The sequence below is a fragment of the Merops nubicus genome, unplaced genomic scaffold (assembly GCF_000691845.1).
Source record: "Merops nubicus isolate BGI_N331 unplaced genomic scaffold, ASM69184v1 scaffold9243, whole genome shotgun sequence".
NCBI lineage: Eukaryota > Metazoa > Chordata > Aves > Coraciiformes > Meropidae > Merops > Merops nubicus.
In genome coordinates, this window is record NW_008598241.1 from 10,602 (window position 1) to 26,722 (window position 16,121).

A 16,121-nucleotide genomic window follows, 5' to 3' on the forward strand; every position below is an offset into this window, starting at 1 on the left:
TTCCCCTCCCACCCACCCCCAGCAGCAGGAGCTGAACCCAGCACCTCCACAGCTCCAGGAGCACCTGAAACTCAACACAAAGCCCTGGAACGGGAGCAGTGGTGGGAGCCAGGGCTGGGTCTGGGGGTACCTGTGGGCAGGGGAGATGTGGAGCCCACTCAGCTGGCCTGGCAGAGCTGCCTCAGAGCCACCATAGAGCCGTGTCGGGGGTTGGTGCTGCACGTTCAGCAGCTGCTGCTTCTCCACGGGGCTTCCACCAGCCCCAGGGGGCATCACCCTCCTGCTCAGGGCAGGCCCGTTGTCCTGGAAGAGAAGAAAAAGTAGAAACAGACAAAAAAAAGCTGAGTTTTATAGCTCTTAGTAGGATATCCACAGAGGGGCTGTGCTGGGACGTGCAGCTTCACGCAGAGCTGCAAATTCAGAGTCCCCTCCTTTATGTTTTTACTGTACAGTTTCATCTGGAGAGGAAAAAAAAAAGGCATATTTTACATGCTCCATGGAAAACAGAGACACATCAAGGGTTTAAGCTTGGTATTGCTATTTTTATTGGGGTTTTTTTTGATTGTTTGGTTGGTTTTTAATTCCCAAGGCAAACTTGGGGAATCTTTTGGGTGTATGACCTCGAGCCAGGCACTCAGATGCCATTAAACCCCCAGTTTTCCATATTATTTCCCCCACACAAAACATGACCTACGTGTTTTCCCAAAGCTTTGTCAGCCAGCCCTGTGCACACCCATAAATCCAACAATCCCTGTGGCTAATCTCACCCCAGGCTCTCCCTGGGGAGTGACCAGAGAGGGGATAATTCCAGAGACTGGGAAAAAGCAGCAGAAAGCTGGACACAGCAAGTCAGCAACACGCCTGCACTGATGGAGGAAAACTGCTTGCATAAGAGGCTGTAATCTGTTTAATCTGGTTTAATGTCTTTCAGGGCAGATCCCCAGCAATGCTGCCTTGCAGCAGCTCTTCAGTAGGCTGAAGGTGATGCAAAGCTGAGGAGGAACAGAAAACACCATCCTGTGAACAAAAAACAAAGTGCACGTTGTGGGGTTTTAATACAAGGCTTACTTTTGACTAAAATAATCCAATAAACACTAATTGGAAACAAATGTCTCTCCCTGGTGCACGGCAGAAAACACTGGTGCTCCCAAGCCTTGTAAAAAAGACCAGCTAAGAGAAATAAAAACCAGATCCTGCTGGAAAACCATCTTGAAAGTCCAAGATTTCAGTTCTTCTGAAGGCAAAGCTCCCATGGATAAAACACGGGCTGAATTAAGAGCTGCAAGATGGTGCCTTGGAGGGTTTTTTTTTCCCTTCCATCAGCTGAAAAGCTGGAGTGCAACAAAGCTTGGGGCACTCCCCCTGCCTCCAAAACCTCAGCAGCCCCCCGAGCCCCTCAGCACAGCTCCTCCACACGCCTGGGGAAAGCTGCTTCCAACCTCAGCACTTCCAATTATCTATTTAAAAAAAACCAATTTCCCTGCCAGGAATAATAAAATTTTAACTGTTCCCCAATTTATATTGTTAGGGAAAAAAAATAAATAATACAACCAGGCTCTTAGGTTTCCAATTCCCAGATTGCCATTATGAATTCAAGGGAAATAAAGAGAACACTTTCTGCCATGACAGGGAGAGGGAAAGGAGGGTTGTGAACAGTTGGAAGGACAAAGCAACAGCCCGTGGTGGCTGGAAGGCTGCTGAGAGCTCAGAGTCCTGCTCTCCACCAGTAATTATCACTGATTATCTGAGCACTGGGGCTCAGGCTGAGGGAAGTGGTGCCTGCAGGGGACAGGACAAGGTCCCTGCTCTCCAATCCTCTGTCCAGAGCCACCCAGATCACCAAGGAGCATGGAGCTGGTGGCTGTTTCTGGAGGGAAAAGCTCCTCCATCAAACCTAGAGACCATAATCTCCATGGACACACTCTAAGCCAAGGCAGCTCATAAAGCTCTGCCCATTTGGGCCTGTTAAGCTCAGCAATTTGTACTTTGAGAGCAAAAGTTGCTATAAATGTCAAACTTGGTGCTTGGGGTCTCTCCCAAAGGCATGAAGGCCTGGTGATGGCAACAGGGTGTTCCAGAGCCCTCCCTGTGCTGCTCAATGTCCCTGGTTGCCACCAGCTCCCTGTCCCTGCAGGAGGAGGGTGCTGGTGGTGGTGGGAGCTCAGCCTTAGACCTGCTCCACTGTGTCAAAAAGCCACAGGTGACCCAGCACCACCCACAGGGGTCCTGATGGACATCAGAAGGTGCCACTACCCCAACCCTACCAGACCAAGGCCGTGGAGATGAAGTGATGGATGCCCCTCAGCCTTGTCCACCAAGTTCTTTGCAGGCTTTGGGGAGCTGTGCTTCATTTGGGGGCAGCCTTGTGGAAAACACAGAAAGCATCTGTCCCTCTGAGAGCACCCAGGTCTTCCCCTCCCTTGTTGTTCTCAGTTTCTCTGCTACACTCCTGTTGCACAAGAAGCTGCTCCCAGGGCAGAGCTCGGTCTCCTTTTTTCTCCTCTCAGTCTCATTTTCTCATCTCAAAGGCTGTGAGACCTCTGTGAGGCTCTGCATTGTACAAAACACCCCTGCCTTTGTTCTCAGAAACCTAGAACCAGATGGATTTCTTCCCAGTTCTCAGATTCAAGATCCGAAAGATTCAGTCTCCCCTTTGGGACTTCATTTTCTCTTCTCTGCTGGCTTTTCTTCCTCCTTTTTATGGCCTCTCTTAAATTCAGAGGGTTTGCAAGCCCTTCCCAAAAGCAGGCCTGTGAAGTTTCACCACAGAGGACTCTTTCAGGCTATGAAACAGAAACTCCCAATGTGTTTTCTCACGCTTCCCTTCTAGGACCATCAATTCTGAAGTGTCACCAACCTCCTGACGGGCAGCAGTTGGAGCTCCTGCAGCCAGGGCCCCTCTGCTCCTGGCCACCACGACTCCTGCAGCCACCCCAGACCAGAGAAACTCCAGGCAGAGCTGGAAAGGAGCCCTTTGAGTCCTTTTTTTTGGGTTTTGGGGTGGTTTTGGGTGCAGCACCATGGGCAGTGAGCAGCCTGTGCCCAGGCAGATGGACTTTCTGGGGTCATCACCCTGCTGAAGACCCCCAGCCTGACCCTTCTTAACAGGGGGGAAAAAAAGAAAAAACAAAGATGATTTGGAGAAGAAAGAGCCACAGGAAACAAAAAAGATGACCTGCAGCAACCACCTGCCTTGGGCTTATCCAAACACCTCCACCTCTTCCTCCTCCTCAACATGTTATCAGCACTGCACAAACCCAGCCTGTGCCTTATCAAGCCCAGGTAAGGGCTGCCCTTCCCAAACCAGCACTGGTCCCCTGAGGAACTCCTTCCAGCAGCAGGGAGTCACAGCATGGTGTGGGGAGTGCTTCTCCTGGCAGGAGGTGCAGCCCTGGATTTATGTATGTGCCCACAGGAGCAGTGCTGACAACGAGAAGCACCTTGCCCAGAGCTGCTGCAGGGCTGTGAGCACCTTGGAAGCACGTTGGGTTGGTGATCACACCTCATTCCAAGCTTCTTTCCATCAACCCTTGGACACCAACAGCCAGATGCTGCCAGCTCTGCCTCCCTGTAGAGTCTGAAGCACATTCCTGGGTGCCACCACTTATTACAATAGAAGAAGAGAAACATTTAACTGTTTTTTTTTGGATGCCTGGCTCTTGTCCCCCAATTTCCTGAAGCCAACAGCCCACACCACTCATCAGCTGGAAGAGGCAGGGTGTCTATAAATCTCACAGGGGCAAAGCTTCATGAGGGAATCTGGAAAAGAAAGCAGCTGTTCTACCCCAAACAGACCAATATACTGAGCTTGCACCTTTGCTGGAAACAGGAGCAGGTCTTGGATTCCCTCAGTGAAACTCTTTTCTTCTGCAGCAGCTCTTGGCACAGGGAGTTTGGGCCTCTGTGAGCCTCCAGCCATGCTGGGCACACACAGCTGCCTCCAGGGTGGCCACAGGAGGAATTTCTTCTCCCATAGATATGATGAAAGTTAAGGTTGGAATTTAGAATGAGACTCTGCTAACAAGGGTGTGATGCCACTTCATGAGTGGAAAAAAAACCCTATCCAGCTGAAAACCTACAAAACCTCTCAAAAGATTTAAAAAATCATAAAATCACAGGACTGTTTAGGTTGGAAAAGGTCTTTAAGATCACCAAGTCCAATCATGAACCTACCTCTGCCAAGTCCACTGCTCAACTGTGACCCTCAGCACCACATTGACACACATCCAGAGGTGGGGATTCAACCACTGCCCTGGGCAGCCTGGTCCAAGGCTTGACAACCCAAATAAAGCATGAAGCAAAGAAAAACCATCCTGACAATAACCCCAACAGGTAATTTGGTCTGGCATTTGTCAGAGAAAACTATTTAAGAGGGAGAAAAGGGCTGAGCTGCTCAGGAGCTCGTGTTCTTCACACCCAGTGGGGCAGCACGCTCCAGCAGGACACTCCAGCAGCTCCTCCATGCTGGAGGGCAAACAGTCTTCTTAAACCAAAAAGGCAACCCTGAGTTTTAAGGGAAAGATGCTGAATGAAGGTTTTAACCCTGGGATTTCCTCAAAGACCCATAAATGCCCTCCCCTCAAAGGCAGAGGCTGGAGGGGACCTCTGGAGATCATCTAGTCCAAGCCCCCTGCTGCAGCAGGGTCACTGAGAGACAGGGAGAGCTTTTTTTCCTTCCTCCTTCTGCAAACCCTGATGCAGTTTCTAGCAAATCCCTCTGTTCCACGCCTGCTGATCAGCAAACCCTTCCCCTTTATCAGCTGCAGGTCTTTCATGGTGCTGGGACACAGCCAGGGGAACACCAAGCACCAGCAGACAAGAAATGAAGCTCAAATGGTTTTCACAGGACACGTTTCCCATTTCAGGAAACATAGAGGGGGCTGTTAAAAGAAGCCAGATGAGGATTTCAGCAGAAATCTAAATATATTCTGTGGCTTCCCCAGAGCTCAGCATGCTCTGGGTGAGGAAGAGGGAGACAGGCTCTGCCTGCTCACTGCAGCTCTGCCCCTGGCCCTGCTGGAGGAGCTGAACTCCTCAGCCCTTGGGGTCTTCAGGCTATCCTGCAACAGGCCAGCAGACTCCAAAATTAAATACTTCCATCAAGCTAATTGCTGCTGAAATAAGTGTTCCCAGAAGTAGGAAAACATGTGGCCAACCAGGAATTTTCAAAAGGTTTGAAAATCAGCCTCAGTTCCCCCATCTCCTTCCCAGAGAGTTTATCCCATCTTGAAACCAGCTTTTGCAGAGCCAACAAAAAGCACAAGTCCCTTCAGACTTTGAATATCCTTCAACAGGAGCACGCAGCCTCAGCTGTCTGCTTAACAGGAATAATCCAAAGCTGGGAAGAGTTGAACCCCTGGATTTAACCTAATCCCACCTCTTGGCAAGCAGGAGTCCTCACGCTCAGCCCTGCTCCTCCTGGGAGGACATCCCACATCTGCCACCTCTTCTGCAGAGCCTGGGCCACTCCCCTTTGTACTCTGACTTTGGTGAGATCCTACTTTCCTAAAGTTTGTCCATTTGGCTGCTTCAAGTTTTCTGACTCTTAAAAAAAACTACTTATTTTTGGACATTTTGCAAAACACCCTGTTTGTCCTCCCAGCCTTCTTCAGCTACAAGCCTTGAGCTCTAGACACCACAGGTTTTAGACACAGAACATCAGTTTTCATGTTCTGATCCAAAGCATTTAAAGCTCATTTGCTTCACAGTGTTTTAAATCAGACCCTCAGAAGGCCAGAAGTGCAGGCAAAATAATCAACCTCATTTTCTTCATTAAGATTACTAGTTTGAGAGGCCACCATTGGCTCCCACAGCCCCCGTGGAAGCACCTCCACAACCTCCATGGAAGCACCAACACCCACAGCCTGGTTTGGAAGATCCACTCTCTTCCTAAAGCCAGGGATCAGTCATGGCCAGCTGGATGTTTGCTGCCAAACTGCTGAATGAGAGACATGAGTGCTGCTATTTGTGCACCAGGAGGTGAAGGCATCTTGTAGCCATGGCAGAGGCACCTCTTGTGACCACACTTGGATATTTGTGTCCATCCTCCAGTGGTGGCAGGATGAGCCCAAGTGCTCCAGCTCCTCACTGGCCTCTGATTTCTCTCCCCCTTGGCTCCAAGCTTGGGCAATGGAGCCCAGCAACCTTCTGCAGAGTCCATCAGCACCTCCCTGCTCTGCAGCACACCCCTGAAAGATGTGTCCCTGTTGTTGGTCCCTCAGCTGCCTACCATGGAGAAGAGGCCAAGAGCATCTTTCTGCAGAATTGGGATAATCACAGAGTCACAAGATGGGTTGGGTTGGAAGGGACCTTAAAGATCATCTCATTCCACCCCCCTCCCATGGGCAGGGACACCTCCCACTAGAGCAGGTTGCTCAAAGTCCCATCCAAGCTGGTCTTGAACACCTCCAGGGATGGAGCATCCACAGCTTCCCTGGGCAGCCTGGGCCAGGGTCTCACCACCCTCACAGTAAAAAAATCCTTCCCTTATATTTCATCTAAATCTACCTTCTTTCTAAGGCCCTTACCCCTCATCCTACCACTACATGCCCTTGTGAAAAGTCTCTCTCCATCTTTTTTTCTAGGCACCCTTTAAGTACTGGAAGGCTGCAAGAAGATCTCCCCAGAGCCTTTTCTTCTCCAGGCTGAACCACCCCAACCCTCTCAGCCTGGCCTCCAGCCCCCTGATCATCATTGTGGCCTCCTCTGGACCTGCTTGAGCTCTTCAGGAGACCATCAGAGCATCTGCCTCAATAGCTACACCCAAAGGAAAGTCAACTTAGAGCAAACCCACCACAGTTCCTGCAAGGCTGAGCAGTGGTTGAGACGTGTCCCCACCCTGCCTGCTGTCCAGACACCCTGGTGATGGACTCCCCAGCTTCTCCAGTGGGTGTCTGGAACCACTGGCTGCCCAGGGCTCAGCAGGACCAGCTCAGCCCTGCCAGCAAGAGAAAAGGACAGGGGCAAAGGGTTTTTTTTTGAGCAAAGATGCAGTTTCTGCCTGTAGCTGCCTTTTCTTCTGACCCATGGGGTACAGCCAGACCTCAACAGCCTGATTCTGACCTCTCCTGGCACAGGGCTTTTTGTGAGCAAAATTTTACTGCCTTCCTTGCTGGAAATCCTCTTTCATGCAAAGGTGACAAGCAACCCAGCCTGAAGACACACCCCAACACCCTTGAGACTGGAATTCAGCCTCTGCACAGAGGACAACTCCAAAGCAGTGATCCCTTCCTTCCTTCTCCTGCCTTTGTCTCTGGTAAACTGGTTCAAAAAATCCCAGAAATGGAAAAGTTATTATTACCCCCCAGAGGGGGTGCAGGGGATGGATGACACCGTTGTCATCTGAATGCTAATACCAGATTCACACTGTGGCCAGGGTCTGGAGGGGCAGGATGGATTCTCCAGCTCTCTGCCTCCCCAGAAGCCCCGTGGCAAACCCTTCTGTCAAAGGCTATCCCCAAAAGCTGGGGGAAAAGGCTAAATTTTAGAAGCTGCATGTATTTTAACACCCCTTTCCCCACGAGCACAGTTCACATGTCCTGTTGGGATGGTTGTTTTACAGGCAAGCTTCAACTTAACCTGAAAAAAGCTCTAGTAAGTACAGCCCCATTATTTAGCTCAGCTTGGCAGATTAACAGATAAGAAAAAAAAAGGTTGGGGGTAGTTCTTGAAGCTGGATGAACAGAACGTGTGGGTTATGTTATGAGACAGATCTCAAATATCCTGCCAAGTTCCTCTTTCAGCATATACCAAGCTCTGAAGAAAAGCTTCCTCCATCACGTCCTGCCTCTGCTCCTTTCCCAGTCGTCAGCTAAACACCAAATTTGTTTTTCAGATCCCTCTAAGTAAGAGACCAAACCCTGAAAATCAGATGGTGTTTCAGGGAGCAGACAACCCTCACGTGAGACGTGACTCAGGCTGCAGCCTGGCTGAGCCCCAGCCCTGGGACAGGCTGAACCCTGAGGAGACAGGGCTGTGAGGGCACAGCAGAGCAGATCTTGGGACAGGGGCTCCACACCAGCCCCACGGCCTCGTGCTGGGTGTTGGACATGCTGAAAACCACCCATGGACCATGTCCTGGCAGGCAGAGGTGCAGCCCCCCTGAGCATTGCTCAAGCTTCGTGGTCTCAGAGCTGGTAGTCAGGCTCCTGGTCTCAGAGCTGGCAGTCAGGCTCATTTTAAAGCACTTATTTCTCTATTACCTGCTGTAATTTCTGCGGAACCCCCCTGCAAGCTACCAAAAAAGCATCACCTGAAAGTCTCCATTGCTTATCTGGCAGGGAGCAGGCTGAAGTCAGCCCCTCCACTTCCCACCCCCACCAATTTCCAAGCACAAAGCCCCATTTCCACAGGTAAAACACACACAGAGCTTTATGTACTGCAGCCTGGCTTTGTATTTCAGGAGTAATTCCATAAACACGTGACTCCAGCAGCTGGGACTTGACCAAAAACACCCACTGCCTTTGTTTTGGGCACCACAGAGTCCCCAGGGCCAGCACCAGGCTGCAGCTCACCCCATCCAGAGCTTGATATTGTACAGCACATCTAATCCAGAGACACCTTCTCACAATTAGAGAGAATTAAGCTACACAGATGCTTCCTAAGGAGCAAACACTTCTCCACGTTGGTGCTGGTGATCATCAGTGAGGGTCTGATGGCTGCTGGCTCCCAGCAGCTCCAGAGAACACCTCCACCCCCCAGGAGAAGCCCCAGCCCTCGTGTGACAAAGAGCTCAAGAGGGACCAGAGCTGCAAGGCTGTGACTTTACCCCTGAAGCTCCCTGGCTCCCCAGTGGTCTCTTCAAAACCCCCAGCACTGGAACAAAGCTACCTGAGACCAGCAAGACTGATTCAAATGTGGTTCCATTTACCTGCTGCAGTGCAGAGGGCACGTTTTTAATGTCAAGGGTGCCAGGGGGTGTTTAAGAAGCAGACAGAGGAGGGCTTTGTACAACTGCACTGGGTTTAACCCGTGCATTAAAGAGCAGGAGAGGCAGGGATCTTGTGCTCTGCTGAATGAGGGACACAGGACAGGCTGGCTGCATCTTCAGAACACCCTCAGGCAAAGCTCTGCAGATAAAACCCTCCTGCAATAACACAACAAACTCCTCTCAAGGCTTAGGTAGGTGTGAGCATCTCCAGCTCTCACAGTCCTGAGCCAAGCTCAGTCACAGTTTCACATGTGAACAGGATTAATACTCATGATATGGAGTTTTAGAAGAAATTTGACTAGGTGAAGACTCCCAAGAATGAAAGAATTTCTCTGTATAACCAGTGTTTAACTTTCATCCCTCCAGGAAAACCTAATGACCCTTAATAGCAAAACAGCAGCAGCAGTGCCCTCCTGCCAGATGACTCTCTCTAGTCATTGCTAAGCTCAACCACAGCCTAAACCCCTGGAAGGAGTTTTCTCTCTGCTTCCCTGAGCTCAGGATCCCCCCCAGCCCAGGCTCTGGTGCAGGCACTGATGCTCCTGCCCCTGCCCAGCTTTGAGCTGCCCCCACTGTGCATGGGCTGCTCTGGGTGCTGGATCAACCTCCCCACTGAGAAAATAACACCCACTACAGAGGAAAAAAAATACCCCAAACCATCACAGTGTGTGTCCAGCCAGCCTCCTGCCCTCCTCCCAGGGAAGCTGCTGCTGTTCCCATTTCAGTGCCTCCATTTAATGCTACCATTAAATCACTTTTTTTTCTAGAACAAACCTAGTGAGCTCCACACTCAACATCCTGATTTCATCCTTTTCAGCTTACTGTCTCCCTCCTTAACCCCATTTGGGGGAACTGTTGCATTTTCAGGTGTTAGCCTATCACACTTTCTGATTTTCTCTTCCTGTACACCAGAAAAGACACCACAAGCAACAGCATCATCTATTTTTTTTCACTTTGGAATTCCCTGACCTTCTGTTTTTACTCACTAACAGAGAAGATAAACTCAGCTCAAGTCAAAAACACACCTCTGGGTTTTCTGCTAACAAAGCAGCCCCCAGCAGGGCCTGTTGGACATCCCAGTGCTCAGTGGGAGCTGGTCCAGGGGATGAAGGCAGCCCCTGCAGCCAGGCCATCCAGGCTCTCCTCACACCCAGGCTGCCATTTACTGACTTCTTCATGAAAAAGAGTCTGGGGGCTGCTCCCTGCCCTCCCCCCATCCCCTTCACCCACTGGTCTGGGCTCATGCTGCTTGGCTGGCTGTGACAAAGCCTGGGTACCACAGTGAGCATCCCTCCCACAGCCAGCATCCCCCACGAGCATCCCTCCCACAGCCAGCATCCCCTCCCTGGGGACCAGAGCCAGCATCCCCCCAGAGCTAGCACACAGAATCATAGAATCCTTTAGGGTGGAAGGGACCTCCAAGATCATCAAGTCCAACCATTGAGCCATTAGGGCTCTCAAGTCCTCTGCTAAAACAGATCAGAATCTGTCAGGGTTGGAAGGGACCCCAAGGATCCCCCAGTTCCAACCCCTCTGCCATGAGCAGGGACCCCTCCCACTAGATCAGGCTGCCCAGAGCCTCCTCCAGCCTGGCCTTAAAGCCCCCCAGGGATGGGGCCTCAACCCCCTCCCTGGGCAACCCATCCCAGGGTCTCACCACATCCCCAGCATCCCCTGCCCTGCCTCCAACCACACAGGACATCTCTCCACACATACTCTCAACCCAGCAGGTCACCCAAGTGACTGCAAAGAGCAATTCATTCATCTCAAATGAGCAACTAGGGAAAACCACAGACTCATCCTAGACTATCTCATGCTGGAAAGGCCCCAGGAAGCAGAGCAAGCTGTTTTTCCTGATGGGTAAGAACAGAAACCCTGAACTACACACGTGTGCTTCCCAACAAACACTCTGAGGGCTTCCCCAGCTGTCCCACACTCACCACTGAACCTGATGGTTATAAGGCAAACAAGATGCTATATACCCACGTTAGCTCTTGATCCAACAGCATTTTCTGTTTTGGCCTAAATCAACCCACACTCAGTCTAGTTCCTCTTTATTTTTGGTGAGAACAAACTAGTCCAGCTACCTGGACAGTAGAAAACACTCTTTTGAAGTTTCCATTCCCTTTTTTGCTTTTATTGCCAGATTGTCCTTCCCTCTTTCACACACCAGAACTCCTGAAGCTCACTCAAAGATGCTGATCTCAGGGAGAGGCACAGAGAGGATTTCACAGCATACAGCCTCAGGAGACCAACACATGACAGTGCTGTTCAGAAAACTCCTTTGCTCTCAGATTCCCTATTATACCACAGGAAAAAAAATCACCACAAGTGCACACCAACTCGTGCACCACCCCTTCACCCAGTAAGCCCCATCAGCAGGTTCTGGTGGTGCACAAAGCCCTGATGCTGTGAAATGCTGCCTGGGCACCCACAGCCCAGGGTGCTGCTGCTCCCAGCACGTTCCTGCTCTTACATCAGTCCTCAGCCAACAGGCTGGGAGTTCCCATGGGATGGGAACACTTGCCAGGGCATTAGCTCATCCTTTGTTTTCCCACAAGTATGAAGTATTTTCCCCCTTCTTCTGCCCCAAGGGCACCAGTTGATGCCCTTCCCAGGGCTGGTTCCATGGGGGAGCTGAGGATCCCAGCAAGAGCTTTCCCAGGAGCAGCCAGGGCCCATCCCACCAAGCTGGCCAGGGGACAGAGGAAGGAAGGTCGGTCACCTTGGGAAAGGAAATTCCACCTCTGCAAAGAGGTTTTAACCCTCAGTTGACAGAAACAAGGCTGGCCCATGTCAGGCTTTTGCAAAGAGCTGTATGGATATTTCTCCACACCACCAACCCACTGAGAACTTCACACTTGGAGCCATTTAATCAAACCAGCAGCCATTGATCCTTAATTTAAAAAACTGACAATAATCTACTGAGACCAAGAAAAATTAATATGAGAATATTGAAGACTTTTTTTTTAAGCTTTTAAAATCAGTGCTAGGGGACAAGTTAGTACCAGAGCCCTGTCCCTGCAGGACACCACTGCTGTCCCCAGGGGCCCAGAGCTGGGACACCAGAGGCTCAGACTCACACCCAAAGCCCACATAAGATTTTCTTCCCATACTTTTTTTAGTTAGGAGCAGGTATGATCAGTACAGCAGACTGATACTGTTTCTAGGTGGCTCTTTCTGAGGTCAAGGCAGGTATGGAAACCTCATGGGAATGATGGGGAAGGACCCTTTATGAAGGAGTGTAGGGACAGCACAAGGGATAATGGTTTTAAGCTGAAAGAGGGTAGATTTAGAATTAATATTAAGAATAAATCCTTTACCATGAGGCTGGTGGGACACTGGCCCAGGTTGCCCAGAGAAGCTGTGGATGCTCCATCCCTGAAAGTGTTCAAGACCAGGTTGGATGGGGCTTGGAGCAACCTGCTCTGGTGGGAGGTGTCCCTGCCCATGGAATGAGATGATCTTTAAGGTCTCTTCCAACCCAACCCATCCTGTGACTGGGAATTTGGTGTTAAGCACAAAATCACACCGTGCAGAAAAAAAACCCTTTAGTGATGAGCAGAAGCAGCTTTCCCACCCCTTTCTGTGTGGGAAGAGCAGTTCTCCTCCAGTGCTCCCAGCTCCCCCCTCCATCAGGCTTGGAAACTGCTGCTCATGGGGCACAGCATGAGGGGGGCCAAGGCACTGACCCACTGTGCCCACCCCTTCCCTGAGAATGCCAGCTGGGTGGCACTGGCACCTCAGGGAAGTGCCTCTCCCTCTCCAGAGGGCTGGAGGAAGCCCAGCCTCCCAGCCCAAAGGACTCACATCCTTCTCCAGCTCTGGCTCCACGCTGCCCATTTCATTTCTGCTGGAATTATTCTCCCCCCTCCTCCAGCCACTTGATCTCCTGGGAACCTGCCAATTCTGGCAGCATGGGAACAATCAAGACAACAAACATCCTCTCCCTTTCCTGGCACCACAGGGCAGTGTTTGGGCCAGCAAGAGAAGCTGCAGACAGGGGGACCTCCAGAAAGGGCCAGACCAGGGCTGCTGCTCACCCCACCTGCCAGGGATGGTGACCCTGGGCAAGGCAGGAAAGTCATGAGGGTGACTCACAGCACCCTGCCCAGGGTCATTTCTGCTCATTCCAAACAAGCAGCTCTCTCCACGTCCAGCTTCTTCAGTGAGAGGCTCCTTCCTCTTCTTCTCCTTCCATTTCTGGTGGGGGCAGTTACTCCCCACGGCCGTGGCATTAATCAAAGTTTTAATGAGGAGGACTGATTATGTTCTTGGCCACTGAGCAGGGGTTTTCCACTGGCAAACCAGAACAGACTGTAGAGGGGAGGGGGAACAGGACTCATCATCTGGCCCATACCTTCCAAGTTCTCTTGCTCAAAGATAACTGCAAGCCTCGCTGCCTTCAAGACAAAGACTGCACCAAAAGAAACTGAAATCTCCCTGTAGGGCACATGTTTTCCTAGAAACTGCAGAGATTCAACATTCTGCTGATGCTCCTGTGCTCTGGGGCCTCTAGCAAGAATTACTGGAGTCATAAGTTGGGAGTCATAAGTCAAAAGACTTTCAAGACACCTTTGCCCACTCTGATGGAAAGGCTGATAGTGGAAAACCTGGAGGAAGCAAAGACATGTGCTCCACATTACTGCAAAGGCCACCTGGGGTAAAGCTCTCAAAACCCTTCTCAAGGACAACCCCAAACTGATTTTTGTGATTCAGGGGCAGAATTCCAGCAGAACTTTTTTTCCCCCCCTGCGTTTCAAACCAGATCACTCTTTTTCCAGATGCGAGGAAGTGCACCTAAAGGCTGCACATTTTGAGCCAAGCTCTTACTTGACAACAAGTTTTTCCTCAGAATCTGAGAAGGGCTTTTGCTGAACAAGCCCAGCAAAGGCCAGCCCTGGGTCATCTGGCACCACTCCACGGGGGACTCCAGCCACGAGCGGGATCTCCGCTGCGAGGGTCTGTGCTCTTGGGTGCTGACCATCCCCCCCCAGCATCACCCAGGTCAGAGGACATCTGCAACAGCACAGGGCTTAGCAGAGCTCCTGGCACACCTCCCGAGCAGCCAGCCTGAATTCAAGGCATGGTCAGTTTTGGGGGGGAGGAGAATCAATCGGCACATCCCCAGTGCAACCACAGCACGGCTACTGCAATGTGCACGTGGTGCCTCCTTCACCCCTTCTCTGGGACACCAGAAAAGCCATAAAGAAAGACAACAGGGAGATGGAGCCATTGAAAAAGAGAGCAGGAGGAGAATTGTGCTGCCTTTACGTGCTTAGCTTTGTTCCTACACCCCTCGAGGCCTCACCACAAACACTCCTGCTCCCCCCACCGAGCCCTCCCCAGAGTGAGGCATTCTCAGTGCAGGCCTGGGCTGGGGGAAATCCACCTCTCCCCCCTCATTACATTCTGTGTAACTGTCTAATTTTTAAAAGGATCCATATGTAACATATATTAATAGTCAGATTCAAATCCAATCTGCAATAAACCTCAGAAATGTTGTATCTGGCAGCGGGACCGCTGCACATTTGGTCTTCATTTATTATTTCAGAGGGGTTGGAGCACATCAAAGTCTATTAAGAAAAAATATCTGTCAAAAAAAAAAGATTGCAGTAATTGATTAATGAAGCCAAGATGGCCAGAGCTCCAAGGGCAGGCAGGGAGATGGCCCTGCCCTGTCAGTCACAGGGAGGGGGGATGAGCAGAGCCCTGAGTGGCTCCTGTGTGGCACGGGGTGGGTTTGGCAGTGCTGCTCTTCTGCTGTGCCAGCAGCCCCTCTGCCCACTGTGCCCAGGCAGCAGTGCTAAATATTTGCTAATTCCACGTGGCTGCAATGGTCAATAGATTCATGGGGTGACTGTAAAGGTCTGCTCTTTGGTGGGGTTTGGAGAATCTCCCCCCTTGTGCTTGTCTGGTGGAGTTTTTGCAGACAGTGGTCCATCCTCAGTGAAGGGAAACAGGCCAACACTTTGCCTTCTAGCACCATCCACCTTCTTGCACCCTTGCAGGTCTTGTATTCCCTCTGGAGTGAGCTGAGGAGGGTGGTGGGGGAGGGAACCTGGGACACCCAAAGAGCCACCTCCAGGGAAAAGCAGCAGAGCTAAGCCAACAGCATCTGCAGGAGGCACTTTGCAAGCTCTCATGAAGCAGCCTACAAACACAAATCACCTTTGTGGAGAAGGGAACCACAGGAGCAACATTTGGACACTCAGCATCAGCCCAAGAGCACTCCCTTCTTGCTGGGGCAGTTGCAGGATTTTTTTGGTCAGCCTGAACTGATGTACTTTTTTTTCTGAAGCTTGGAAGCAGCTCTGGTGCCTCCACCACTGCTCTGGGAGGGGCTGGCCAACCTGCTGCAGGGAGAAGTCTCAGCAGGTTTCAGTCCTGCCACCCATTGCCTCGTGTGCCCTGGGAAAGCTTGGAGTGTGTGCACCAGCTCAGCACTGAGATGAGGAGGAGCAAGCCAGCAGGAGCTCCCCACTGCCCCATCCCCTCCTCCTTCAGCAGGCAACCCAAAACCCAACAGTCAGCTAACCCAGAGGCAGCAACTCAGAGCAAGACACTGTTCTCTCCCCTCCAAAGGGGAACAGGACTCATCTCTGACCTCACTAACAAGCTATTAGCCAAGAGATGGGTAGGGAAGCTGGAGATCCTTTGGCTCCATCCAGCCCCCAGCAGCAGGCTGGTGCTGGAGGTGGCACTGCCCTCACCCAGCTCTTGGAGACAGGGGGTGGAAGGCAGGGCAGGCTGCAGGCAGAGTGCTGGCAGGAGGGGCTAGGGAAGAGCCCAAGACAGGGAGCAGACAAGCTGCAAAGAGTGAGAAGGAAGAGAAAGGAGTGAGACAGAAGAAAAGAGAGGAGACCACACACCCCAAAACCTAATCCATCCCCCTGGGAGGTGACTCAGCCTCCATCAGGAGGGCGTGGTGGGTCTGGGCAGCAGCTGAGCCAGGGGTGCTGGCCCAGGCAGGTGTGGGCAGGCCCCGGGTGTGCTCTGCTCCAGGGAGGCTCCTGACAGCTCCATCAACCCCAGAACAGACCACGAGTGTGGTCACTGGCCCCACGTGGGCTCTGGTGGGGGGTGCTGCCCCCCCTGTGCTGCTGCCAGCCTCCTTGTGCCACCAGTGAGGGGATGCTGCAAAGCCTGACCTGGGCTGGGCTGGGCTTAAGCCAGGTCAGGGATCTGGTTC

At 51.6% G+C, this 16,121-nt stretch overlaps 1 protein-coding gene across 1 annotated transcript in view; it reads right to left on the minus strand.

Moving 5' to 3' along the window:
- PDLIM4 (PDZ and LIM domain 4) overlaps positions 1 to 16,121 on the minus strand; it is a gene marked incomplete at its 5' end in the record, with an annotated part of 34,934 nt that overhangs the window by 7,984 nt on the left and 10,829 nt on the right. Inside the window, one exon of the mRNA XM_008936984.1 lies at positions 131 to 303. Coding sequence (XP_008935232.1) covers positions 131 to 303 — 173 coding nt within the window. The remainder of the gene's footprint in view (positions 1 to 130; positions 304 to 16,121) is intronic.